Source organism: Onychomys torridus, chromosome 4 (genome assembly GCF_903995425.1).
Source record: "Onychomys torridus chromosome 4, mOncTor1.1, whole genome shotgun sequence".
NCBI classification, from domain to species: domain Eukaryota; kingdom Metazoa; phylum Chordata; class Mammalia; order Rodentia; family Cricetidae; genus Onychomys; species Onychomys torridus.
The window spans coordinates 99,913,362-99,940,803 of record NC_050446.1 but is presented as its reverse complement, the minus strand read 5'-3'; the positions used below and the strand labels follow the sequence as shown (position 1 = coordinate 99,940,803).

Genomic DNA, 27,442 nt, shown 5'->3' with positions numbered 1-27,442 from the left:
GTAGTCGGAGGAAACTTCTAAGAGTTGATGGGGGAAGACCGCGAGTGTACTTACACGCTTACCTCTGGAAAGGCAGACGCTCCGGCGTCTCTAGGCAACTCTAAGCCCGCCCTCTCAGAAGGCCTTTGTGATTGGCTTACGATTTCCCCAATGGGGGCTCCGGGGAGCTTCCCGCCGCCACTGGCGCCCTCTTCGAACAGCCGCGCTCTAGCAACTGCAGGCGACCTCTCAACCGACCATGTGGGAGGCGGGTTTTCCGCCCTGTCGCTCTGCCCAGCCGGGCGGCCCATCAAGCGGCGGCTGCGGCGATTGGAGGAGGTGGCTGCTCATCGAGCGGCGGAGTTCGCGCGCTTGGTTGTACTGGGAAGGTGCTTTTAAGCTGGAAGTAGGAGCTGCAGGTGGCTGGAAGGCGCTTTGGTGACTGTAGTCTTCACGGCCCGGCGGGCTGCTGCGGGATCGGGAGCTGCCTTCGAGTCTCCTGCACCGGGGCGACTGTGCACGCTGGCTCCCTGCCTGGCCCTCGGCCCCGGTGCTGCACCGGCAGACCTGTGCGCGCCTCGGGTTCCTGGGCGCCGGGCCCAGCTCTTTGGTAAGGGCGCTGCGTGAGTACACTAGGTGGAGCTTCCTGTATTTTAGGAATAAAAAGAGTTAAGCGGTTGTCGGTACCACGGATCGCAAGAGGTTGTCGTCATTTGTGTCCGTGGCTGATTGTCTCCGCCCCTAGTTGCTTCTCCGTGCCCTTTGTAGTCGGAACAGCATTTGGAAAGTGTCTGAAGCAACCTGTTGCGTTCTGGCTGTCTCCAGTCTGTAAGAGAAGTTAGCGTGTAAGCCTAGTGGGTTCAGTTTCCTAACTCCCAGGGCACTTAACATTTAGTTCTTGTGGTCATGAACTTTAGTGTGACTTAAGCAGAATCTCGCTTTATAGCTTCACAATACGTGATTGTTTTCATTTAAAGGCTGAAGTGTGGAGCCACAAGCAAAGGGTAATAAGACGAGCTCTCTGGAAGTGCGGAGAATGGACTTTTGATGATCAGGCATCTGCAGGAGGGCAGAGTCCTTATCTCGGAGATGTCAGGTTTCCCACAGTCAGTTACAGTCACTCCTTTCTTACACCTACGCTGTTTTTACCCTGTCTCATTAGTAAAGAAATGGAAACAGTTTAAAACTGCGCAGCTGCCAGAGTCCAGGGTTTTGAAGGAGGACCTTCAGTGCTTAATTGCTTACAGCTGTATTGCATCCTGTAAGGTCTATCTAAAGATCCTTTCTACTGCAGCTGGAGAGATGGTTCAGCGGTTAGGAGCTTGTCATTGCTCTTGTAAGAGGATGTGAGTTTATTTTTTAGCACCCACATTACATAGGTCACACCCATTTGTGACTCCAGCTCCACCAAGGCCTGTGACCCAGTGGTTATGGTCGCTCATGATTAAAAAAATAAAAATATTTTCGAAAAAGAAAATATACACTAAAATTTGGCCACAAAAGCAAGATTCTGGAAATATGTATCCCTTTGTGTGCTGGGGATGGGTATGATGACCGGAAAATGAGTGCTGGGTCGGAGGTCTGTCTGGTCTGAGTCAGAGCATGCTTTTTATATTCTTGTTCATGGGGCTAGGAGAAGTTTCCTGGCTGGAATGAAAAATGTTAACAAAGTAGTTGTACTTTAAGAAGCACACTCTCCATATAGTCTATGCTTTGATTTTTTTTTTTTTTTTTTAAATATAGGAGTCACTGTTTCTATTAACGCATGGTTTTGCTAAATTCACCCAGAGGTAGTTTTACCAGGGCACATAATCATTTTGTATTGATGGTTTCCAAGATGATTGAAATTTCATATTTCACCAGCAGTTTAGTAAACCACGAAAAACATAGTCAAGGTTAAGTGTGACTGTTGAGTGCAGTAGTTGAAGGTGGCAGTTTGTTACTTAAACTTCCTGAATTCTTCATGGATTTAACCTCTGTTTTTGTATGTAGCTGTTTCTATGAGGGGTGTGTGTGTGTCTGTCTGTCTGTCTGTGTGTGTGTATTTGTATATGTAAATATGTCTATGCTGGTGTCATGTAGTATGTGTAGAGGTCAGAGGATAACCTCTGGTGTCAGTCCTCAGTTTCTGCCTTGTTTGAGACAGTCTCTGTTGCTGTTCCAGTGTGTAGGGCATGCTAGCTGGTCCTTGGCCTCCTGGACAGTCTCTGAAGCTGGAGTTACAGATGCCTGTCTGTGTTGTGTGTCTGGCTGTAATGTGGGCTCTGAGAATTTGAACATTTCACACTCAAATGGCGAGAATTGTGATGCACCGAGCCATCTCCCGAGCCTGAGCTCAGACTCTGATACTGTTAAACGAGTGTTTTATGTATCTTTCTAAAATAAATTCTCCTGCTATTTTCCCATCTTAAGTTGCCATCATTTTCTTGGGAAAAATGTACTTTTTGTTAAGTGTTGTAAGTAGTTTTACAATTTTTGTAATTTTATCTCTTGACTTTGTTCCTATTTGTTTGTTTGTCTTTTGAGGCAGGGTTTCTTTGTAAGCCCTGCTTGTCCTGGAACTCCCAGTGTAGACCAGGTTGGCCTCGAACTCACAGAGATCTGCCTGCCTCTGCCTCCCGTTGCAGGGATTAAAGGCATGCGCTGCCACCACCCCTGGTCCTCTTGACTTTGTTAATGTATTCTGTGACATAGAATGTGGACTTATGACCGATGTCTTTTGCTTTATACAGTTTAAAAATGTATTTTTATTTTATGTGTGTGAATCTTTTGCCTGCAAATATATCTTTGCACTACTTGTATGCCTGTTGCCTGTGGAAGGCAGAAATGGGCTTCCTTTCTACTGGAAGTTACAGATGGTTGCTAGATGCCATGTAGACACTAGGAATTGAACCTGGGTCCTCTGCAGAAGAAACAAGTGCTCTTGGTCACGGAGCCAGCTCTCCAGGCTCCTTTTTTCTTCCTGGAGGATGCCTTTGGTTCAACTTTGTCCCACGTCTTTAGGGGGATAGGTTAAAGTGTATCTCTGTTTCCATCATCTGAGACTGTCTAGGCACGATGTCTGCTTGAACAATGAACTGAACCCAGAGGTGTGGGGGTGCTGTTTTCTCCTCCCCTCCTGAGCCATCTTAGGTTATCATACTCTGGTCTTTATTGTATGAGAAATGCAAGAGAATTCCAGTAGGGACTGGGTAGAGACAAGACTTCCATTCCCCAGTGAGACTGCATATGTGTTTTATGCCTCGTCTGTAAAAGCACAGATTTTGAGCTCACATTTTTAACAGCTATAAAATAGTTTGTATTTTAAAGGTAGTGTTGTGTCATGATTGAAATGGGTTTCTTTTTCTTGGTATACAAATGGAATTACATCATATAATCTGGGGTGTCTGAGATCTGATAAAGGTTTTTTTTGTTTTGTTTTGTTTTGTTTTGTTTTTTTTGTTTGTTTGTTTTAATGTACAGGGCTAACAGTTACAACATTTGTGATGTAGTTCTCAACTGTTACCAAAAGGGAGTTATATTCTTTATGGCAAAATGCGATTGTGTTGTTGAGTCCATATGCTTCTCATGTGACGCAGTTTAATGACTTTTTACAGCCTGGAAGTTGGAGTGAATGAGCTGTGGCTCAGACCACACACAGAAGTCCATTTCCCTGGTGTGCAGGGCCTGGATTGTAGACGGTGTTAGCCAGACCACTGGTAGCACATACTTACTTTTTTTACCTTTTGATCAGAATTATCAATATTTTGGAATTTGGGGCCTTTAGGTCCCCGGATATAATTTGAATAATTCGAAGTCTGTCCAGCGTTAGTCGTTGCTTCCCAGGAGCTTTTGTATTAGAGCCTCATGGTGGTACAGTCCTAGGCTTCTAGTCTGTCCTGTAGTATTTTGCCAGACTCTGCTGAAGAAGAGTCATGGAACCCTAAGCGTTTTGGTGGGTGAACAGTTTCTGGGTAACAGTCACTAGCTGAGGATTGAGGAACTTCTTTTTGGAAAACATGTCGTGTGTCTTTGTGGAATTCAGAGCACAGGGCAGAGTCTTGAGGACCCTTATGGCATTCGGTGAATAACTTGAGGCTGCACTTGAGCCGATCCTTCAGGTTTCCCTGTTGGGTCTCTCTGGTTTGCTAGTGTTCTGAGTTTCGTTCGCAAACATCATACCGTTGTAAACACCTCCCAGCCTCTTGGAAGCCTGGTTACTGTTGTGATGATCCGTTGCCTTTTTCCTTTGCTGTGAACTGCTGTCATATGGCTGGTTTTTGTGTGAGTGGTAATTCTTCCTTCACCCTCAGGAGGACCATGTCATTGGAGTTTGGCAGTGTAGCCCTGCAGACACAAAATGAAGATGAAGAGTTTGACAAAGAAGACTATGAGAGGGAAAAAGAGGTGAGTGACCCGGAAGAAAGCCCCTGAACCCACTCATCCTGATTGTGTCATCTTGTGCCATTTTGAAGGGATTAATGATCCATTAAACTTCAGCAAAACAAAACTGATAACCTCATTAATACTGCACTTTTAAACGATGGAGTGGGGGCTGGGAAGATGGCTGTGTGGCGTCTGGGGTCCATCTTTCCCGGCCCCATCATTCCTGTCATTCTGCAGTTGCACACTGATATTGAAACTAGCTTTGTTTTGTTAGTTTTAATGCACAATTTTGCATCTCCTAAGAGAAGAGAATATCACATATCTTTTCATCCTGGGGTGAGATGATTTTCTCTAATCAGTCACTCCCTACAGGGGTCTCTAGGGCATTACCAGAGCTTATGGACTCCTAGGCCGTATGCTGTCGCTGCTGTTCCCACCACCTGGGCAGAGGACATCTGGCAACTCAGATTTCCTGTGGGCTGTCTGATTGTCGTGCCCCTGATTTCTGGTGAAGTGGGATCCTGACAGGCAGGTCTGCTCTGTGGAACCCAACACCATGAATTAGCACAGTGATTTAGGGTTTACTGTGTTTCCCGAAGAGGCTTTTCAGTTGTGATGTGTGCATATAAACCTGACACCCTTGTAGAAAAAAGTCAGACCTGCTGCTAACCCTGGTGTCCTGTTGTCCCCTTTCCTCAAGTGAAAATGTGAACACGATGGGTGTGCAGTTTAAGAAACTCATTAAGTGGAGGAATAAGGGATCTCTTTGTTCAGTCACTGTCAGCTTCAGGCAGCTCTGGGTAGTGTCTTGTGTTTCAATCAGCGTGATACTGATGGGACTCTCCCGACTCAGTTGCAGCAGCTACTCACAGACCTCCCTCACGACATGCTGGATGATGACCTCTCCTCTCCTGAGCGCCATGATTCGGACTGCAGTGTGGATGGCATAGTGGGAGAGTAAGGACCTGGGATCGCTTCCTCTTGTTTATTGTACTCCATAAATCTTCCTTTGATCCTCTGCTGATAGGAATGTAAACTTGAGACTGCTTTCTACAACTTTTGGGTTAAGGTTGAAGGCAAACAAACACTAGAATCTTGGGTTTCTTTGTGTTATTTTTGGCTAAATGTAATAGAGTGTAGGTCTAAAGTGTTGATTTTTCTCCAAGACTGCATCCTTCTGAGCAACTGGAGAGGAAGTGGATTGAGTGTGACGTACTGCCCAAATCTCACATTGTGAATGTAGGTGCGGGTGCTGACTGCAGGGCTGCTGTGGGTAGGGTAGATTTGTGCTTTTGTTTGACTTTTGTTGACTAATAGGACTGTACTGGACTTGTGTTTTGGAGAACAGTGTGGCAATGGCTGGGAAGAAAAGCGAAGTAAAAGTGAAGACCGGCATCTTGGGTACCATCCCGGAGAAGGCGGGGACGAGGGCGGAAGTGGCTATAGCCCTCCAAGTAAACATGAGTCGGCAGATTTGTATCACCTTCCTGAAGATTTTAGGCCGTACACTGGTGGTCAGAAGCAGGAATTTCACAAGCAGGCAGCTGGAGTCATTACCTTTCCAGATCCTCAGAGGGACAAGTTTCAGGTATTGTGAGAATTTGACTTTGAAGAGTTTGTGTGTACATGGACTTGCATGGCATCTGTGTGTTTGAGGACCTGTGAGAATACAATGATAAAGTAATTACAACAGTTTTTCTGAATCTACTCATCAGGTTCTGGCTCAGTTGGTTTTCTGTTTATGATCAAATGCAGTTGCAATGCCAAGCCTGCTGTTTACGATAGAAGCTTTTGGGGAATAGTTATTTAAACATTCAAGGTTGTCTCTCAAGGAGTGCCTCTTCATGTACCGCGTCTGTCTTCTGTGAGGTGCTTCCCTGAGAAACAGACTGTTTTTAAAGGAGTGGTTTCATGTAGACCACAGTGTTTCAGTTCCTTCATTTCCGTGTTCACCAGTTTTCTAATGAGTTTAAGTCCAACACTTCAAATTCAGTTCCTGCTTTGTATGGTGTCGTGGCAGTAGATGGGGTTTCTATTAAGGGAACACGCTGTGCACCGACTGGGGAGTTCTGAGAAGGCGTCAGTAGATAGTGTGTCTTAGAATTTCTCAATGACAAGTGTCACATTTTCCCAATTGATATTCTGTATCATTCAATGACACAATTTTTTTTTTGTCCACTAAAAGGTAGTTATTTTCTTTTTGTCTCTGGATAATGTTGTTCATTGAAAAATAATTGAGAATTTATTGTACGTGAGATGGTATCACATGTTCTCATTTATTGAGCATGTACATGTTTATGTTCCCAAGATGATGACATTATCTTAACTATTTGTGCTACAAATCTCATTGCAATTCTTAAATTTTATTTTTGAAATTGACTCCATTGTATGCTCAAGAGGACTAGGAAGCAAGTCATAGTATTCAGTAACAGCAGGTACTAGTTTTGAGCACAAATGTCTATGGATATTTGATTATGGGCTGGGGATGTTGTATGTCAGTTGGTAGAATGCTTGCCTAGCATGCATGGGGTTCTGGGTTCAATCCCCAGTATTGCATAAACCAGGCATGGTGGTTCCCATCTGTAATTCTAGCACTTGGAAAGTGGAGGGAGGTGTCCAGTAAGGTAATTTTGGAAGAAAAGGCCAAGTCTTAATTAATTTTATTTGTCATCTTTTAATAGCAATTTGGTTCATGTCAGGGACCCAGCTGTCAAGCTTTGGAGCCATATAAAGCAATATATAAACCTTACCAATCTTCTGGCCAGAGCGGTAGCTCACCAGCCCAGGAGACCACAGCAAGTGACATGTTCGAAGGCCTGCAGCAACAATTTTTAGGAGCTAATGAAAGTAGGTATTCTGTTTATGTTTATTTATTTGACTGTTTTTGTTTTATTTTCAGCTAGGGCCTTGCTGTGTTGCCCAAGCTGGCCTCACACACATGACAATCCCTCTGCTTAGAGACGTGTTACCACGGCCAGCCATGTTATTTTTCATTAACATAATTGGGGGATTTTGAACACTTAATGAATATTTATATATATTCAATAATTAATATTTTTTAAGTAACGGTAATAGAATTGTTGACATTTCAAACAAACCCCATTTCCTCATATTAAAAATACATACTGTGCTATTTATGTGCCAACTGATAAGCACTTTAATGTTCACTTCAAAATGGTTTACTGAGCAGGTGGTGGTCTACCTGTAATATGAGCTCTTAGGGGGAGAGACAGGAAGATCTGGCACCAGTCAAGGCCAGCCTGAGTACAAAGAGCATTCTAGAACAGCCTAGCACTGGGGCATGTGTGGCATTTGTGAGGAGGCCCTTGTTTCCATTCCTGAACCACACAAGAGCAAACTTTTGTAGGGAGCTGTTAGTGGGATAAAGATAAAATAAACTGCTGTGAATCCAATATTTCATTGGGATTCATTGTGCTCCCTAATGTAGCACTATTGGAAACTAAAATGTCAGACGAAAGTTTTAGCATTGAGTCACCCTGAACTTAAGTGTTTTTCCTGTCTGCTCTGGAACATGAATACACTTATCTCACCAGTCTTGGGTTTCTTACTCTGTAGACGGGTAATTAATAAATCAATTTCTTAGTTTTTCTTTTAGTTATATATTTTTTAATGTGATGGTTGTACAAACCTGCTACTGTGTTCAGGATTGATGTTGATACATTACTTGCTCCCTGTCTTAGTCATTGTTCCATTACTGTGAAGGGACACCATGACCAAGGCAGCTCTTATTAAAGAAAGCATTTAACTGGGACTTGTTACAGTTTCAGAGGTTTAGTCCATTATCATCATGGCAGGGAGCATGGCGGAGTGCATGCTGGCGCTGGAGCAGTAGCCGAGAGCTACAGCATGATCTGTAGGCAGAGAGGGAGACACACAGACAGACAGACTGACTGACTTTGGACTTGGCATGGGCTTTTGAAACCTCCAGGCCCACCCCCAGTGACATGCTTTCTCCAACAAGGCCACTCCTCCTAATCCTCTTAATCTTTTTAAACACTGTCACTCCCTGGTGACTAACCATTCAAATATAGGAGTCTGTGGGGACCACTTATATTCAAACCACCACACTTCCTAGGCTTTTTGTTTTTTGATGTAGAGTGTGTTTAAATGTGGTCATAAGGAAAACACTTACAGCCACTAGAGGATTTTGAGATGAAATGCTTGTTAAAAAAAAAAAAAAAAAAAAATAGAAAACCCAAACAAAAAAGCTATGCAGTGACTAGTCTCGGTATTTTTGTAGATGGAAGCTTTTATCATTGTGCTCCTGGAGATAAATTAACTTTGAATTATTGTGTGTATTGAAGAGCCAGTGTGATTCTGGAGTGATTGGAGAAGTTGTCCTGTATTGTACTGTTGGATATGTGGGCTAGGCCCCAGGGAAAATCGGCCGCCTTTGTTGGGATGCAGAGTGCTGCTTTAGGCTTGTTAGGGCCACAGAATATCTGTGGGGGCCAGAGCCACTTGTCTTGAAAGCTCAGCACAAGCATGGGAGTGGCTCCTCTCCATTTGAAGTGCCACTGAGAAGTATAACTAGCCTGGGGCTGGGGTGGTTTGAGATGGAGTGGCAGTTATCACAGCCACGCCCTCATTGGCTCCCTCAGCTTCTCTGGTAATGACATGCTTTATGTCTCTCCTTACTATTCTTAAAAACCTGCATTAAGTTACTTTATTTCTAAGGCGATTATTACATAATTGAATAACTTAATGGTAGTGCCAAATTTCCCAGCAACAACAGTTAAAGAATGAGGTCAATCCAGGCCGCATAACCTCAGGAAGAAATGCTCCATGTTCTCCTGCCTGTGGGAACATAGCCAGTACCATAGGCACATGTGTAAACACATGCACGTGTGGGTGCAGTAAAACATGGTGGAAAGCGAAGAAGAGAGGCTGAGTGTTCGGGAGAGGAAGGACTGAATGCAGGTGATGAGTGTGAGTTAGGAAAGGGCCATCAACTAACTGCTTTTCTGGTTCTAACTCTCCTGGGGTTTTTGTTTTTGATGGTGAATAAATGCATAAAATATATTTGATAGTGAATTGTAAAATCCAATGTGAAGTTCCATAGCTTCTATTTTGAATGGCTACTCTGTTTAGAAGTTCATTGAACTATAAAGTCTTTGGGTCTGGTTAATTTTGATGTGTAATCTTTTTGTTTGCAAATTATTTTTTTATAATAAAGTTTAAAATTAATAAAAACAGGTGAATTTGGATAGAGCTTTGAGACAGTTTATTTCTGTCCCCTCCTTCTGTAAGGCCAGAGAGATGCTTTCAATATTCAGATTTTTTTCTTTTTCTTCTTTTAAGACAGGGTCTCAGTATGAAGCCCTGATTGGAACTCGATGTGTAGACCAGGGTGGCCTTGAACTCACAGACACCTGTCTGCCTTTGCCTGAATGATGGGATTAAAGGCATGTAGCACCATGCCTGGCCTTTTTTTTTTTTTTTAAATTTAATTTAGAAAAGTGTTCAAATTATTCTGTTAATAAGTATTAAAATTTTTAGATGTATTTATTGATCACAAGTTTCTAGAAGCATATGCCTAGTGGAAAATGAAGACTATCATTATGGAAATGAAGTGTTATTCTTCTTATATCTGTCATTTTTCTTCTCCCTCCAATCGAAACATTTTCTACAATGACTTTGTTTCTGATGAAGATGTCCGAGTTCACTCCCCTCTTTATTAGTTAATGAATATAGCGGTCACGCGCCAATGTAAACATAACACAGTGTATTTGCCCTTCTGCTAACAGCTGTTTTGACAAGTGTATCCAGTGTCCTTTTCAGACAGTGTGGCAGCAGCTCCTGTGCTTGTGTTTTGTCCTGGTTTGATGAGACACTTTTCTCTGTTGCAGCTGCGTGTTAGTTGTCTACATTGATAGTGAGTCAGTGTTTAACCTGAACCCAGAGACATTCCTCCTTTCCTGGTGGTGACCCCTAGGAAAGTGTGGAGTTTGTCCTGCAGTAGTCCATTCATGTAAATGCGTATTCTCACTACACGATGCTCTGATACAGTCTGTATAATCGGTCTTCATATTCAAAAGGATGTTAGTTGTAATCCACTGAGTTGGTTTCATGATAATTCACCAAGTAGTTTAAAGAGCTTGAAAATACACTACCCTAGCTGATCACAGACTTATATTTTAGTGTGTTTTATCTAATAAATTGTCTCTAATTCCAAAGCAGACTCTGCAGAAAATATACATATTATTCAACTCCAGGTTCTTAACAAAGCGAAGGAGAGACAACTGGACAGCTTAGTTGAAAAGCTGAACGACAGTGAACGCCAGATTCGGTATCTGAACCACCAGCTTCTAATAATCCAAGGTGAGGTGGCCTTTTCTGCTGCACAAGAGCTGGGCAGTTGGTTTCTAAAATCATTTTATTCTGTTCCAGCTTCTTGTGCTTTTCATTTCCAATACCCTCATTTGAGCTGGGCAGAGGGCTCACGTGAGTCAGAACAGACCCCGAGCCCTGGCCAGACTTCTGTGACCAGTGTGTGCGGCCATTTTCTTTTCTCCTTTCCTTTCACTTTGTCTCCCCCCCACCCCCCCCCCAGGTGTTGGAATCAGAGAGTGTGGGCAGCGTGGGCATTGTTGAACCGCTGCTGGCCTCCCCCCACAGCTGCTGCACCTGACATTGTTCCCTTGATAACTGTTCCCTGAGAGCTGACCTGTGGTTTGCGGTGCAATAGGACTTAGGGACTCTAGTTGCCATTTCTGGTGTGACCATCTGGAGGACACAGAGCAGGTCCGATTGCTCCTCCTTCTGTGCTCCAGCTGCAGCCAGTGTTACTCCATTTGTGGAGTACTCCTATGACTGCATTCCATCTCATTTCAAAGTTAACTGGTAGTGAAGAAACCAAAGCTCTTTCTGTGATTCTCACAAGATCATTTTGGAGAGAAGAATTTGTGAAATGTTATGGTGAAGTATTTTTGGGAAGGACCGAAGACTGGGGGATTCAAGAGTTCCTTACAAGGATGTGAAGGAGTGATTAGTCCCCAGATGCCTTGTTTTGTGAGTGAGGGTCTCACTGTGTGGTCCTCTGAGTACTGGGGTCAGTACTTCTCACTGTGTGGTCTTCTGAGTACTGGGGTCAGTACTTCTCACTGTGCGGTCCTCTGAGTACTGGGGTCAGTACTTCTCACTGTGCGGTCCTCTGAGTCTGGGGTCAGTACTTCTCACTGTGTGGTCCTCTGAGTACTGGGGTCAGTACTTCTCACTGTGCGGTCCTCTGAGTACTGGGGTCAGTACTTCTCACTGTGCGGTCCTCTGAGTACTGGGGTCAGTACTTCTCACTGTGCGGTCCTCTGAGTACTGGGATCAGTACTTCTCACTGTGCGGTCCTCTGAGTACTGGGGTCAGTACTTCTCACTGTGCGGTCCTCTGAGTACTGGGGTCAGTACTTCTCACTGTGCGGTCCTCTGAGTACTGGGGTCAGTACTTCTCACTGTGCGGTCCTCTGAGTACTGGGGTCAGTACTTCTCACTGTGCGGTCCTCTGAGTACTGGGGTCACAGCTGTGTCCAGCTATGACCTGCTCTAGGGAACCATTTTGATTGGCACAAGCTTGTGTCTGTTAGCTTCTTAAGTGAGCAGATGCTGGTGGGAATCTTTGTGGTGAAGGTTCTTTGAATTATTTTGGGTTTCAATTGAAAAAAATTTTGTTTTGTTTTTTGGTTTTCTCTAAAGCAACTAAAACTCATTTTTCTGAATTGAATTTCATTCAGATGTAGATATCACAGAGGTTGTGACAGTTATGGTCCCACAATAGTGACAGTGTCTATACATACCTTTCATGCTCCAGATGAGAAGGACGGCTTGACCCTCAGTCTTCGAGAATCCCAGAAACTCTTTCAGAATGGAAAGGAAAGGGAGATCCAGCTTGAGGCACAGATAAAAGCGCTCGAGACCCAGATTCAAGCATTCAAAGTCAGTGAAGAAAAGGTAAGCTTTTATCTTTATTCAACAGAACTTCAGTTTAGGGACTGGAGCCGTGGCTCAGCAGCCAAGGGCACTGGCTACTCTTCAGAGGACCAGGGTTCGGTTCCCAGCACCCACATAGCAGCTTGCTACAACTTGTATCATCTGTCCCAGGGGTCCAACCCCCTCTTCTGGCCTCTGTGGGCACCAGGCATGTGTGACTCACAGACATACTTGTAGGCAAAACACTCACAAATTAAACAAACAAACAAACAAACAAATAAATAGAATTAAAAGAACAAAAACTTTTTAGTTTGTAGAAGACTACATTCAGAAGAACTTTGTGTGACACATGTCCTGCCATCTACGTGGGATAATCTGGGTACCAGGGGGAGGTGACAGTCCATGGATACAGCATCTATCCTTTCTGGGCTTCATGTTCTTCATTCAGGTCTCTCAGCTCCTCAGTTCCTGGCCACTTGGATAATATTTCCAGAATATAGTTCTAATTTTCTTATTCTCTTACTTAAAGGCTTTGCATGACTTACCTTACCTGTGGGACAAGGTGACCTCTGTCCGTGGGTCATCTCTCCCCTCCTGTCTTGTATGCTGTGCACACTGCATCTTCTTGGGAATGCCTATCCCGTGGCTCTTGCCATCTGACTAGCCAACCCCTGCTTCTAGCTTTTTATTCTGAGTCTCTTTCCTCAGGAGAATTACTTTCTTACAAAAAGACGAAGAATACCTTGAAGGCATCATTGGGCTAGCCTCATGCTTGTAGCCATGTAGGCCAGTAGTTGGCGCATAGTTGGTGGTCAGTGTATGCTGATTGAGTGCTGGTTAAGATGAAACTTAACATGCACACATTTTGTTTTTCTCTTACGTATTCTTTCTCTGTTCCTGTTTGAATACTGTCATGATGGTGGCTCTGTGGTGTATGTAGCATGAATTGTTAGAAGGTCTTATTCATAAAAAACCCAGAGCCAGGGTGAACGCTGAAAGATCAGAGAAACAGAACCAGCCACAGCTAACTTCACCTCGCCTGTTCCTCAGCTGATCCTAGACTGGAAGCCTCTGTGTCCTCATATCTGAATGGATCTCAGCTGAACTGTTGCTCTAGTTCCTGATTTTCATGCCTTACATACCTTTCTGCTTCCTGCCATCACTTCCTGAGATTAATGGTGTGCATCACCATGCCTGGCTGTTTCCAGTGTGGCTTTGAACTCACAGAGATCCAGATGGATCTCTGCCTCCAGAATGCTAGGATTAAAAGTGTGAGTGCCACCATTTTCTGGCCTCTATATGTCTATCTAGTGGCTGTTCTGTCCTCTGACCTTAGATACGTTTATTAGGATGCACGATATATTGGGAAACACAATATCACCACAGGTGTATTTTAAAATTGGCAAAAAGGCTTGTCCCCCGTTCAAAATATTTGGAAAATTTCCCTCATTTTTTCTTTAGATTTTGTAAATCAATGGTTAATGTTTTATAAAACAAAAATCTAATTGGAATTCTGATTGGGAAGGCACTATACCATTTTATGCTTGTGTCAAGCAGGTCTTAGAAGGGCAAATTACTTGCCCAAGGTCATAAAGTCAGTTATTGACAAATGCTGAGAGTGTAAAGATCTTGATCCAAATAATTTCCTTCAGAGTTTCCTAATTTTTTTGAGTCTCCTTATTTTAAGGTTATTTGGTTAGTAACTGTAATCCTATCTATAATTTTACATTTATTTATTTATTGGTTGATTGATTAATTGCTGTAAATCCTGTATAATCACAGATTTAGGGCATTGGGAAACCATCTGTGGGTTGTGATCAGCTTTTTTTTTCAGAACTCTTTATGCTGGAATGTGGTGGCATGTGCTTGTAGTCCCAGCCACTCAGCGGGCTGAGGAAAGATGATTACTTAGCCTGGGAATTTGAAGCCAGCCTGGGCAGACAGTGGGATCCTGTCTCAAAAAAGAAAACCAAAAATCTTTTTATTTAGTAAGTGACCATTTGTAGGTTTACAGTCTTTGAAGGAGCAACACATTTTTCTGTGACCCTACAATTGGGTGGCCCTTCCTTTGCTCATAGAGCCATGCAAACAGTGCCAGGGCTGATCTGCAGCAGGACCACCAAGCTCTTCAGACTCACCATGTGCCCTCCGCAGGTACTGTGCAGTCTAGTTGTCAGTGAGGAATTGTGCCTAGCAACCATGGGCTCGTGAGTAGCAGCCAGGGACAGTCTTAAAGAGCCGAGTTAAGATGCTATCAACATGGCTACCCTGTGTGTGTTTGCCAGTTGACCAAGAAGGCCAGAACAACTGAAGTCACCCTGGAGAGCCTAAAACAGCAGCTGGTGGAGCTCCATCATTCTGAATCCCTTCAGCGAGCTCGGGAACAGCACGAGAGCATCGTCACGGGCCTCACACAGAAGTACGAAGAGCAGGTGCTATCCCTACAGAAGAATTTGGATGCCACCCGAACCGAACTTCAGGAGCAGGTCAGGTGATTTCTAATGAGCAACTATCCACTGAGTAAAGCTGGTTATTTTTTGTAATTGATATTTTGTGGTCCCCCAGGTAGAAATTTTGCTGCTAATGATAGGTATAAAATTATAACTGAACTCCCCCCCTCACCAAAAAAAACCAAAACAAAACAAAACTTTTTTTTTTGAATCATGTATATGTCTGAAATCCTAATTTTGGGTACCTTTCTTGTAGGATCGATTGGTACCTTCTCAGACCTCAGAATGCTAGTCAAACTTTATTTTTTATAATATTTATACATATTCATATTCTTATAGAGTAAATGCCAACGGAAAGGAATGGGTGTACGGCCACTGACCAGAACCTGGGGTTGACCAGCAGCCTTTTGTAGGGCTCTGGACATTCCCCTCTCCTTAAAGAGTGTAGAGTAATGGTTCTTTCGAGAATAGAAATTGGCCCTCCAGAGTCCGGTATTCTGATGGCTGACAGATGCTTCAAATAGAAAATTTTATACCAACCTCTAGGTCACAGTCAGTATTATACATCCTGGCTACTTTGATGTCCTCTTGGCATAGCTAGAGTCCTCTGAGAGGAAGGAACCTCAACTGAGAAAATGCCTCTCTAAGGTCAGGCTGCAGGCAGGCCTGTAGGGCATTTTTAAAATTAGTGATTGATGGAGGAGGGCTTAGCCCATTGTGGGTGGTGCCATCCCTGGGATGGTGGTCCTGGGTTCTGTACGAAAACAGGCTGAGCAAGCCCAGAGGAGCAAGCAGCACTCCTCCATGGCCTCTGCATCAGCTCTTGCCTCCAGGTCTCTGCCCTGTTTGAGTTCCTGCCCTGACTTCCTTTTGAAGGTGAACAGTGATGTGAAAGTGTCAGCCAAATAAGTGTAAACCCTCTCCTCCCAAGTTGCTTTGGTCATGGTGTTTCCTCACAGCAGTGGAAACCCTGACTAAGACAATAACGACATTAAATAAATTTCATGTTTAATCTTGAGTCCTATCCCGTGTGTGTGTGTGTGTGTGTGTGTGTGTGTGTGTGTGTGTGTGTGTGTTTTCAAATTTTCCATAATTGAAATGTTTCCCATGCTGGATACTCATTTTGTATAATGTACAAAATAGGGAAGAAAGTCTGATCTAAATAAACTGCTTGTGATTCTAAGCTTGAGCATATTTCACAGTCGACTTTTATATTGTATCTGAGGAGTGAGTGTTGAAAGCTCAGAGTGTGTTGAGTGGCAGGGTTACTTGCCTCATGTCCAAAACCTAGGTTGAATCAATACAGCTTCAGAATGAATTTTTCCTAATGTAGTTTAAGAACTAATTTAACCCAAGATAAAGCAGAAGAAACTAAGGTGAGGGTTTGACAAACCGCCCACACCCAAAGTTCACTCTGATTTGGGTTGTTATCTCTGACTTCCATGGCCTGTGACTCTGCCTTTTCCCATGTTTGGTGGACGTAGTATGGCAGAGTAATTGTTTGTGTGACATTTTACTTCACTGTTGTTTCTATTTTGTATATATTGCTTTATGACCCAGTCTCACATAGCCAAGCTGTCCTCAAACTTGCTAAGTAGCTAAGAGTGACAAACTTTGGATCCTCCTGACTTTACATCCTGAGTGCTGGGGTTGTGGGCATGTATCACCATCCTCTGTTAGTATGATTCTTGGGTTGTTGGCATGCACCACCATGCTCTGTTAGTGTGATTCTGGGGTTGTGGGCATGTACCATCATGCTCTGTTAGTGTGATTCTGGGGTTGTGGGCATGCACCACCATGCTCTGTTAGTGTGATGCTGGGGTTGTGGGCATGTACCATCATGCTCTGTTAGTGTGATGCTGGGGTTGTGGGCATGCACCACCATGCTCTGTTAGTGTGATGCTGGGGTTGTGGGCATGCACCACCATGCCCTGTTAGTGTGATTCTGGGGTTGTGGGCATGCACCACCATGCTCTGTTAGTGTGATGCTGGGGTTGTGGGCATGCGCCACCATGCTCTGTTAGTGTGATGCTGGGGTTGTGGGCATGCACCACCATGCTCTGTTAGTGTGATGCTGGGGTTGTGGGCATGCACCACCATGCTCTGTTAGTGTGATGCTGGTGTTATGGGCATGTACTATGTTTCGTGTTTGGTGCATGTTTGGCCAGCATTCTTCCAACTCATCCCCAGTTCATTTTATTTTTATGTGTATTTACGTGTTTTGTTCAATTTATTACTTTTTTCCTTTTACATAAAAAGTATTGTGAATTTGATCATAATGGTTTTTAGGGATGGGAAAAGATAAAGGCTATGCCCAACCATTGAAAGTCTGCTTTATAGAAATTAACTAGAATTTGGGGTGCAGTTTTTTTTTTGTTTGTTTGTTTGGGTTTTTTTTTTTGCTATTTTACCTTTTTTTGCCAATTGTCTAAGGAATTTTTATGTATCTAATTTTTAAATAAACTTTATTACAAAAAAATCACACACCAATATTAAGCAGACCCAAAGTCTATAGTCTCAGTGACCTTTTAGATAGTTAGAAGACAGTTCTTATTTTACTTTAAAATGTTTATTTATTCATACTGCCTTTGATAACACCGTGGTATTACAGCCATCGGTGGTGGTACTTGGCAGATTTGGGAAAATGGAGTCTGTCAGCTCCCGTGGCATGTTTGGTGAGCTTTGCCTCTGCTGACTTGACACTGTCTCACTGGGATGGGTGGGAGGAATTCCTGGTGTGTTTGGAATCCTTTCTTGTGGGAATGGTTGGTACAGATGTTGGCAGACCCCTATGGCTCTCAGGATACCTCCCTGGATCTTCCCACTCTAGAACAACCAGTTCCATCCAGTCTGTTTTCGCAGGACAGCTAAGGAGCTGGAGCCTGTGCCTCTGACTTCTTCATCTGTCCCCATGCCTGCCATCACCACTTCAGAAGAGGGACCTCAGACTAGAAGATAGAACTGAACCTTGGTTCTGTGCTGAGTGGACTTCAGATTCCAAACCATGAGCTGTATTTACTGTGACTTATCCCCACCCTGGGAGTGTTTTTTATGGTATCCTCTTTGAAAATGTGTTATCAATTGGCTCAGCAGTATTTGTAATGAGGAGTCAAAGTACTTGTACCGATCTGCATTTTATAATCCATTTGGTATTCCTTTGGAACAGTGCTACAAAAGTCAGGTTCACCAGAAGTGAGAGAAAGAGAAAGGATTTCCCTGATTTCCCCGCCTGCCCTCTGTGATTAGTGTTCCTTCATTCACACTCCCACGGTAGTGGCGATGTGTGGAACCCTTCTTGTAAACTTACGATACTCTGTTGACACCCACAAAGTAACTTGCTGGTATGCTGAGAGTACACACTCTGTAGGTCTCGTTGGGAGCAAGTGGCATCTTGATGATACCGAGTGTCCCCATTGTAAACCTAGAGTACTGACTGTTACAGTTATATAGGTCTTTATTGACCTCTTCAGAGTGTTGTAGTTTTGTTCAACTAGATCTTATATTTTACTTTACGTTTCTACTAAAGATCCTCATTTTTGGAGTGGTGTTGTCAATGACATGGCTATTTTTAAATTTCAAGTTCTGCTTGCGCATTGTGGTGTACAGGAGGATGCTTCTCCCTATTCGCTGTACACCGCAGCCCTTGTGCAATTGCTTATCAGTTTTAGTAGGTTTCCTCCTTCTGATTTCTGTGTAGCAGATAATGGCATTGATAGACAAAGAGAGACTTACTCTGTTATTTGTAGTTTGTATTCCTTTTATTTCATTTTCTTACTGTAGTTCGTTGGCGAGAACTTCTAACATGGTGCTCAAAGGCAAGAAGGGACATCCCTTCCCTGGTCCTCATCTCTGTGGGAAAGCTTCAGGTTTTCCTGTTAAATATGCTAGATTTAGATTTCTTTCTCCTTTTAAAGAAAAATTGAGGAAGTTCTTAAGACTTATTTTTCTTTTAAATCACGGATGGGTATTAGTTGTATTTTGAAAAAGAATTCCGCACAAAGACTGCTAATTGCATGTAATGGGAGGCATGACTCTGACACAGCAGAGCTTTTTGAATGTCTGTGTACCTAATGCAATTTGAGACGTACATGGTTATAGCATATTATTAACTTAGTGCATTCCGTAAACATCAGATTCTCAATGTAGAAAAGACTGTATATATAACATTGTAACAATTCAAAACTGCTGGGACCTCTAGACTAGGAACTGGAGTGTCTCACCACCCTTTCACGACAAGCATTTGTACTGCATTCCTGTTAGCGCATAGTACAGCAGCCATGTTAAACTAGCTCCTTAGAGCTGTGCTTCCCAACCTGGCCTGGGAAACCTCAACAGCCTGCCAAGAAGTTTGCAGCACTAAATAAACAGGGACTGCTTTCCAGAAGCTTCATTTTGCTAAAAATTTGGTAGAAAAAATTCAAAGCAAACACAGCTGCACTGTGACAGAAAATTCACAGGATTTTAAAGCAAAGCGAGAGCCTTCAGAGAGCCTTTCCTTTGCACAGGGGCACGCCCGGATCTTTTGCATTTTGGGCATCCCTGTATTCATGGCGAGAGCGTTGTTGAGGTTTAGGCTGTGCTAGGGAATCTGGTATCAAAGGCCTACATGTTCTTACTTCAGAGCTCTTGCTAATGATTTTCTTAGGGCTTCTCAGGAAGTTTAAGGCCGTTGCTTGCTACACTGATTCTTCTGCCTCTTTGATTGACATTCAGCCTGAGTGGCTTTTAGGTGAGAAGTGATGATTGTTACAGTGATGGTTTCTTCAAACTACCATGCTTATTTCCAAATATGTTTTCTTTGTGGAGAAATATTTGCACAGTACCTTTCTCTCTCCATGTATGTATATGTAGGCAAGACAGATCCTTGTCCCACAGTGTATATTATTTATATATCCTCATATAGTCACACTCAACAATTACCATGGCTTTTTTGTCATTAATTTTTCAAGTATTCATTATAATGCTTGGTATGCGTAACATATTGAAGAGATGCCTTCAGGAGACAAGGGAAATAAGATGTGTAAAAGGTAGGAAGAGGAATATAAGAGAAACTGGTCAAATTGAAAAGAAATTCAGAGGAGGGAGAGATTATTTTTGGCTGCCCTGAACAGAATGAACCTTTGGCTGCTCAGAATAGAGTTTCCATGTGTTCATCTGTTTCCTTGTCTAAGGATACGGATTCCGTGACTCAGAGTGGTTTGCCTGCATTTGTATATATGCATTAACACAGCATAAAATGCAAACAGGACGGTAATAGATTTCCTTTGGCATGAGTAAAATCTGATTTTAGAATAACAGTATCTTAGGGATGCCCTTTGTTAGCCAGGCCTCCCCTCGGGTCACATGTTCTCTTGTTCTCACCCTGTGCACAGGTTAACCCTCTACAAGAGATCACACTACCAGGTGATGATTTTACATTTGACACTTTAATTTCTACTAAAACTGATTGTGAAAATGACTTGTTGACTTTGGCTTAGGAAAGCGTTTGCGCTCGTTTAAAGGATCACGTGCAACAGCTGGAGAGGAATCAAGAAGCTGTCAAATTAGAGAAGACTGAGCTCATTAACAGGCTGACGAGAAGTCTAGAGGACAGTCAGAAGCAGTGTGCCCACCTGCTGCAGTCAGGTGCGTGTCTTGTGGAGGGTCCCGCAGAGGCTACTGGGATATGTGTAGTGAAGATGAACGTTTTCTTCAGGACCATCAGCTCACGAATAATGACAGAGAGACTTCTTATTAATTATGAAAGCTTGTCCTTAGCTTAGGTTTGTTGTCAGCTAGTTCCTGTAACTTAAATTAGCCCATACTTTGTAATCTACATTCTTCTGTGGGGCTCGGTTTCCTTTACTCTGTATTGCCCGTCCTATGTCTTTCCCATCTGGCTGGCGGGCGACTCGGCCTTTCTTCCTCTCTGAAATCTCTCTGTCCCCAGAAGTCCTGCCTAACCTCTTCCTGCCTAGCTTATGGCCACTCAACTCCTTATTAAACTCATCACAGTGACACATCTTCACACAGTGTAAAGGACTATCTCACAATGGTACAGAATGTAGCTGGATTCCTGTTATCGTGTGTGTGGGTGTGTGGGCTTGCACTGGATGCCATGGTTCCAATGGAGGACAGAGGACAACCTTCATGGTCTGGAGCTCAAACCCAGGTTGTCTTACCACCACTTCATGACAGGAATTGCAAGAGCTTTTCCCCACTGAGCCGTCTCACCAGCCCAGATCCCAACACTCCACAAAGCCAGAGGAGACAGAAGCCTACCCGTGACAGTTTCCTTCAGGGAGGATTATATGTGCAGTTCCTATTAAAGGGTTTGTTTCCATTACACAATCTGGAAAACCCAAACACGAAAGTGTACATTCCAAATAAAAATGGCCAGCACTCTTCCTCTGAGAAACCTGGGCTGTGATGCCTGAACCCGTTTCCTGTGGAGAAGACGACCTCACATGCCAGGCAGCGCTCTGCTTCCAAAGACAAGGTTCTGTCTCAGCCACCTTTGATTATAAGATCTCACTGTATTTGCCATTTTAGACCCAATATTTGATTAAATAGTTGCCATTTTGTTTACCTTCAGTTTTTCATCCCCTCACCAGTAAGGTCAATTACTTACCTGGACAACAAGTTAAATTTTTGTTACTGTTACGATTTCTAGTGTGGCCTCTGTGGTATTGAGACATGCTTCTGATGCTTTTCATGGTAGTGATACTTTTAATTATTTTTATAAGATGATGTTAAAGGCAATTAAATGTCAATGTTGATGTGCAGACTGTTGAACAGACTAAATCATCCTAATTCCTGGTTGACAAAATCAATTTTTTATTAACTAAGGTACAAGTCACATTTTGGCATATGAACTAGTTAGTCGATTGGTACAGTGTGTAGGGGTGTAGTTTAGCCACACTGAAAGTACCAAAGTGAGCGCTGCCTATGGATGTGTGTGTGTTTGCCGAGGGACCCGATTTGACCCTTCCTGTTTCGGCTCTCCTCCAACCCTGCTTGGCTGTAGATCTGTTTGCCCCTGCCACGAGCGGGTGAGTCTTTTCCTTGGCCATTAAAGCTTTGAAGGTAGGGTTTTCTTTTCTTCCTTTTCTCTCCTCTCCTCTCCTCTCCTCTCTCCTCTCCTCTCCTCCCTCCCCCTCTCCTCTCTTCTCTCTCCCCTCTCCTCTCTTCTCTCTCCCCTCTCCTCTCTTCTCTCTCCCCTCTCCTCTCTCCCCTCTCCCCTCTCCCCTCTCCTCTCTCCCCTCTCCCCTCTCCTCTCCTCTTCTCTTCTTTGTTTTTTGAGACAGGGTTTCTCTGTGTAGTTTTGGTGCCTGTCCTGGATCTTGCTTTATAGACCAGGCTGGCCTCGAACTCACAGAGATCCACCTGGCTCTGCCTCCTGTGTGCTGGGATTAAAGGAAAGTGCCACTGCCGCCCGGTTTCCCTCAGCTGTTTCTACGAGGCCTGTTTTCATTTAATTAAGGAAACCCTCAAACGGCCTGCTGCACTAGAATCTCTCCTAGTACATTTAGAGTACTAGTTTGTTGGGGATGGAGAAATGACTCAGAGGCGAAGAGCACTTCCTGCTCCTGCAGAGGACAGGGGTCCAATTCACAGCACCCATGGGGCTCACAGCTGCTTGTGGCTGACTGGGCTCCCAGGGTCCAGTGTTCCAGTTGCCCAGGCCTTGAGCTCCTTGAGTATAAATCTCAGAAACACGTGGACCAGACTTAGGTCTTTGAGGTGTCCCATGGCTCCCTGTCTATTTGGCTCTAAAAATCAACAGTAAAGCAGACTCCATCTTGGGCCTCGGTGGATCCCCGCTTTGTAGATGTGGATGTTTGTCTCAGTTATTCGGTGGACCCCCGCTTTGTAGATGTGGATGTTTGTCTCAGTTACTTGGTGGATCCCCGCTTTGTAGATGTGGATGTTTGTCTCAGTTACTTGGTGGATCCCCGCTTTGTAGATGTGGATGTTTGTCTCAGTTACTCGTTGTTGGTTGTTTTTTACCCCACTCTTTGGTTCTTTGGCTCTTACTCTTTGGGGGGCCACCACCCAGCACCCAAATAAATCGTTTACTCTTACTTATGAATGCCCGGCCTTAGCTTGGCTTGTTTCTAGCCAGCTTTGGCTCTTACTCTTTGGGGGGCCACCACCCAGTGCCCAAATAAATCGTTTACTCTTACTTATGAATGCCCTGCCTTAGCTTGGCTTGTTTCTAGCCAGCTTTTCTTAAATTATCTCGTCTACTTTTGCCTCTGGGCTTTTATCTTTCTCTGTTCTATATACCTTTCTTAACTTCTTATTCTGTGGTTGGCTATATAGCTGGGTGGCTGACCCCAATGTCCTCCTCTCCTTCTCTTCACGCTCCTTGATCTTTTCTTCCCAGATTTCTCCTCCTATTTATTCTCTGCCTGCCAGCCCCACCTGTCCTTTCTCCTGCCTTGCTATTGGCCGTTCAGCTCTTTATTAAACCAATTAGGTGTTTTTAGATAGGCACAGTAACACAGCTTCACAGAGTTAAACAAATGCAACTTAAAAGAATGCAACCCATCTTTGCATCATTAGCCAAATGTTCCACAGCATAAACAGATGTAACACATCTTAAATTAATATTCAACAACAACATATCCTATGACTCTGTCTTGCAGGCTCCATGCAGGAGGTGGCTCAGCTACAGCTGCAGTTGCAGCAAGCACAGAAGGCCCACATCTTAAGTGAGAGCATGAATAAGGCTTTACAAGTGAGTGCTGTCTCTTGGAAGAGACGTAGGCATTGTTATAGCACCTTCAGAAGAAGGGTGACTGGACCTTCTTCAGACCAGCCCAGGAAAGCTTTTCAGGATCTCACCCATATCACACCACTGTTAGTCAGACCTATGTGTTCCAGCCTAGTTCTGATTAACTGCAGAGTCAAGCCTCTGCCTCCTGCCAGTCTGTCCATGTCTCTCCTGCCTCTGCAGGTGTATCCTGGGGTCCAGGGCATCCCCAGTCTGCAGGTGTATCCTGGGGACCAGGCATCTACAGTCTGCAGGTGTATCCTGGGGACCAGGGCTTCTACAGTCTGCAGATGTATCCTGGGGACCAGGCATCCCCAGTCTGCAGGTGTATCCTGGGGACCAGGTATCTACAGTCTGCAGATGTATCCTGGGGACCAGCTATCTACAGTCTGCAGATGTATCCTGGGGACCAGGCATCCCCAGTCTGCAGGTGTATCCTGGGGACCAGGCATCTACAGTCTGCAGGTGTATCCTGGGGACCAGGCATCCCCAGTCTGCAGGTGTATCCTGGGGACCAGGTATCTACAGTCTGCAGGTGTATCCTGGGGACCAGGTATCTACAGTCTGCAGATGTATCCTGGGGACCAGCTATCTACAGTCTGCAGATGTATCCTGGGGACCAGGCATCCCCAGTCTGCAGGTGTATCCTGGGGACCAGGGCATCTACAGTCTGCAGATGTATCCTGGGGACCAGGCATCCCCAGTCTGCAGGTGTATCCTGGGGACCAGACATCTACAGGTATGGGGAATATTTAGTTGGGATGTGATTCTCTCACAGCCTCCACCACTTTAGTTTCCTTGAAAGGTAAGGAAGATGCTGGCGAGGACTTTCAGTGTTGCCTCAGCTGAAGGAAGTGCTCTCTCTGCCTGTTGCTCATGCAGGCAGAGCGTAGCATGCCCCTGGCTTAGCTATCTGTTTTGTCCTGTGCTGCAGTGAGGCCAGAACACTAGAGATATCCCAGCTAAGGGTTTTTTGTAAAGAAGAGGGTTGTGGAAAGAACTGTCTGCCTTTGCTTCTTCATTCATTTGGTTTATTTGAAAATATGGCAGGAACTGGCCTTCATGAAGTTATATAGAATGAATGTTAAAGATATATTTGAAGAGGCTTTTCTGCATTTTATTGATTGTTAAAATAGAGTTTGAAACATAGAATGACTGATTTTTTAAAAAAAGGTTTATTTATTATGTATACAGTGCTCTGTCTGCATGTATGCCTGCAGGCCAGAAGAGGGCACCAGATGTCATTAAAGGTGTGGTTATAGCTCCCATGTGGTTGCTGGGAGTTGAACTCAGGACCTCTGGAAGAGCAGCCAGTGCTCTTAACCCCTGAGCCATCTCCAGCCTGAATGATTGATTTGTTATCCGGGAAAATAATGAAAGTTATTTTTGATAATTTTGTTCTAGGAGGAATTAACAGAGCTTAAAGCTGAGATTTCTCTCTATGAGTCTGCTGCAGACCTCGGAGTACTTCCAGGTCACTCAGAAGGAGACTTGAGTATAGAGCTCACTGAATCGTGTGTGGACTTGGGCATTAAAAAAGTCAATTGGAAACAATCCAAAGCTGACAGGTACTGCATGAATAGTTAACTGTAGAAGATTGTTAATAAAGCTGGTGGTGGAGGCATGGGACATGGGCGGCACCATGCAGAAGATAAAGTCCCGATTAGAGGACAGTGTGTTTTAGAAATTCTTAATGAAATATAAATGACTGAAAAGCCAAATGAACAGAAATCTGAAGTATTAATATTGTGCTTGTAGTCCTCATCATTTAGATAGATGCCAGTTATAGGAAGCTAAGGAGGGGATTATGAAGTTAAAATACCCAGATTATAGGGCTGGGGAGATGACTCAGTGGGGATGCTGTGCAGGCATGAGACCCTGAGTTCAGATCCCCAGCACCCAGCATTGTGGGGGGGTTGAGACAGGAGGATGGCCGAGGGTTGCTGGCCACTCAGCCTAGCTCCAGGTTCAGTAAGAGACCTTGTCTCAAGGGAAGAAAGTGGAGAGTGACAGAGCAGGACACCTGATACACAAGTGTGGGAGCACATACCTGTGTGCATACATGTGCACACACCACACACACTCCACTCACATACATACACAAATATACAGACTGTGTGTTTGAACTATTGAGGCGAATGCCTGTTGTTGTTAACGTTAGCCTTGTATGTTAAAAACACATGCTTGCGTTAATCAGTCATTTGTGAGAAAATAAGTTTGGCAATGGCATTGCACTGTCCTTGGGACCTGCCTGAGATCTTAAATAACTTTTGGATTGATTTATGTTGTGCATGTTTTGCATGCATGTATGCATGTGCTCATGCTGGTGTCCATAGAAGTTAGAAGGGTGTCAGATCCCCTTTAGTTGGAGTTATGGATGGTTGTAAGCTACCACGTGGGAACTGGGAACTGAACCTGGGCCCTCTGCAAGAGCAGCAGGTGCTCTTAACCACTGAGCTGTTTCTCCAGCTCTGAGATCTCACTTTCAAAACAGGGCTTCTTTTATGCTACTGTTATTGTAGATATTTCACCAGTCAATGGGTGAGGGTGGTGGAGAGGGAGTGGAGAGGGTTGAAGGGTTAGTTATAGGCACTCATGGATGTTCTATACACTTGGTGAACTTTGCATCCTTGCTACATGGAAGGAGCTTCATGAGGTCCTGAAATACGTTACAAAATATCCAATAGATGCTGTCCTTTCCCCAAGGAGTTTGCAGCTGGCCTGGCCGGAGGAAAGGAGACATACCCATTAAGCAGCCAAGTGCTGTTTGGTCAGTGCTGGGCTTGCCTGGAGGGTTTATCTGTTCCCCCTGCTGGTTTAGACTAAAGCAAGTGCTTCTTTACTGAGGAATGGAGCCTAGGACCTCACTCACTCAAAGAGCTGTATCACTGACTTATACTTCCAACTCTGAAGAAAGTGTTTCTTGACAGCATTTGACCTCCACCACACTGACTGTCCACTGCCTTTACTGAGTTGTTTAATATGTGCTGTGTCTCAAGGATTAAGTCACCGAGCACAAAGCTAAGTCTCCTGACAAGTTCCCCTTTAGTGGCCTTCGGGAAGATTGCCCGTTAACACTGCCGTTTTATTGTAGAGCAGTAAGATGGGATTTAGTTGGTTGGAATCTGTAGACAAATATTTAGGCTCTTATCTAGGGTCATGTGACCCATATTTCTCTCCATCCCATAATTACCTGGTATGCAAATGGAGATCACTATGAAATGGGGGGAAGGAACTGCTGTCAGCTCAGCCTTAGCAGAGAGGTGTGGAAAGCCCAGCAGTGGCTAAGTGGCTCTCAATGTGAGTACTTTGACCTGTCACATGATGTTGAGCAAAGGCTTCCACTATGGTTGGCAAACAAAAGAAGTATTTGATTCCTTTTATACCTAGGTACTTACAAATTTAAAGTTATAGGCAATCATCTTGAAAACATACTTTGCTGTGAATACCTCATTATAGCACAAATCTTAGAAAGTCTTATTAATAAAAACAAACCTGGAGCCAGGTATTCGGGTGACTGCTGGAAGATCACAGAAGCAGAACAAGCCACAGCCACCTCACCTTGCCAATTCCTCAGCTGATCCTGTTTCCTCAGACTGGAAGCCTCTATGTCCTCATCTGAATGGATCTCAGCTGAACTGTGCTGCTCAAAGCCTAAAAGCTTAACCAGACAAATGCTTCTAGTTTCTGGTCCTCACGCCTTATATACCTTACTGTTTTCTACCATCACTTCCTGGGATTAAAGGCGTGAGTCACCATGCCTGGCTGTTTCCAATGTGGCCTTGAACTCACAGAGATCCAGATGGATCTCTGCCTCTGGAATGCTAGGATTAAAGGTGTGTGTGCCATCATTTTCTAGCCTCTGTATCTAGTGGCTGTTCTGTTCTCTGACCCCAGATAAGTTTATTAGGGTGCACAATATTTTGGGGAACACAGTACCACCACACCTC

General features: G+C 44.1%; 1 protein-coding gene across 1 annotated transcript in view; it reads left to right on the top strand.

Moving 5' to 3' along the window:
• The first annotated feature begins 377 nt into the window (after positions 1 to 377).
• Cep152 (centrosomal protein 152) overlaps positions 378 to 27,442 on the top strand; it is a 64,027-nt gene continuing 36,962 nt past the window's right edge. Inside the window, exons 1-12 of the mRNA XM_036186595.1 lie at positions 378 to 589; positions 4,272 to 4,365; positions 5,198 to 5,301; positions 5,511 to 5,583; positions 5,693 to 5,932; positions 7,026 to 7,191; positions 10,543 to 10,686; positions 12,166 to 12,305; positions 14,570 to 14,770; positions 20,212 to 20,359; positions 23,365 to 23,456; positions 24,897 to 25,060. Of these exons, the coding sequence (XP_036042488.1) occupies positions 4,279 to 4,365; positions 5,198 to 5,301; positions 5,511 to 5,583; positions 5,693 to 5,932; positions 7,026 to 7,191; positions 10,543 to 10,686; positions 12,166 to 12,305; positions 14,570 to 14,770; positions 20,212 to 20,359; positions 23,365 to 23,456; positions 24,897 to 25,060 (1,559 nt within the window). The 5' untranslated portion in view covers positions 378 to 589; positions 4,272 to 4,278. The remainder of the gene's footprint in view (positions 590 to 4,271; positions 4,366 to 5,197; positions 5,302 to 5,510; positions 5,584 to 5,692; positions 5,933 to 7,025; positions 7,192 to 10,542; positions 10,687 to 12,165; positions 12,306 to 14,569; positions 14,771 to 20,211; positions 20,360 to 23,364; positions 23,457 to 24,896; positions 25,061 to 27,442) is intronic.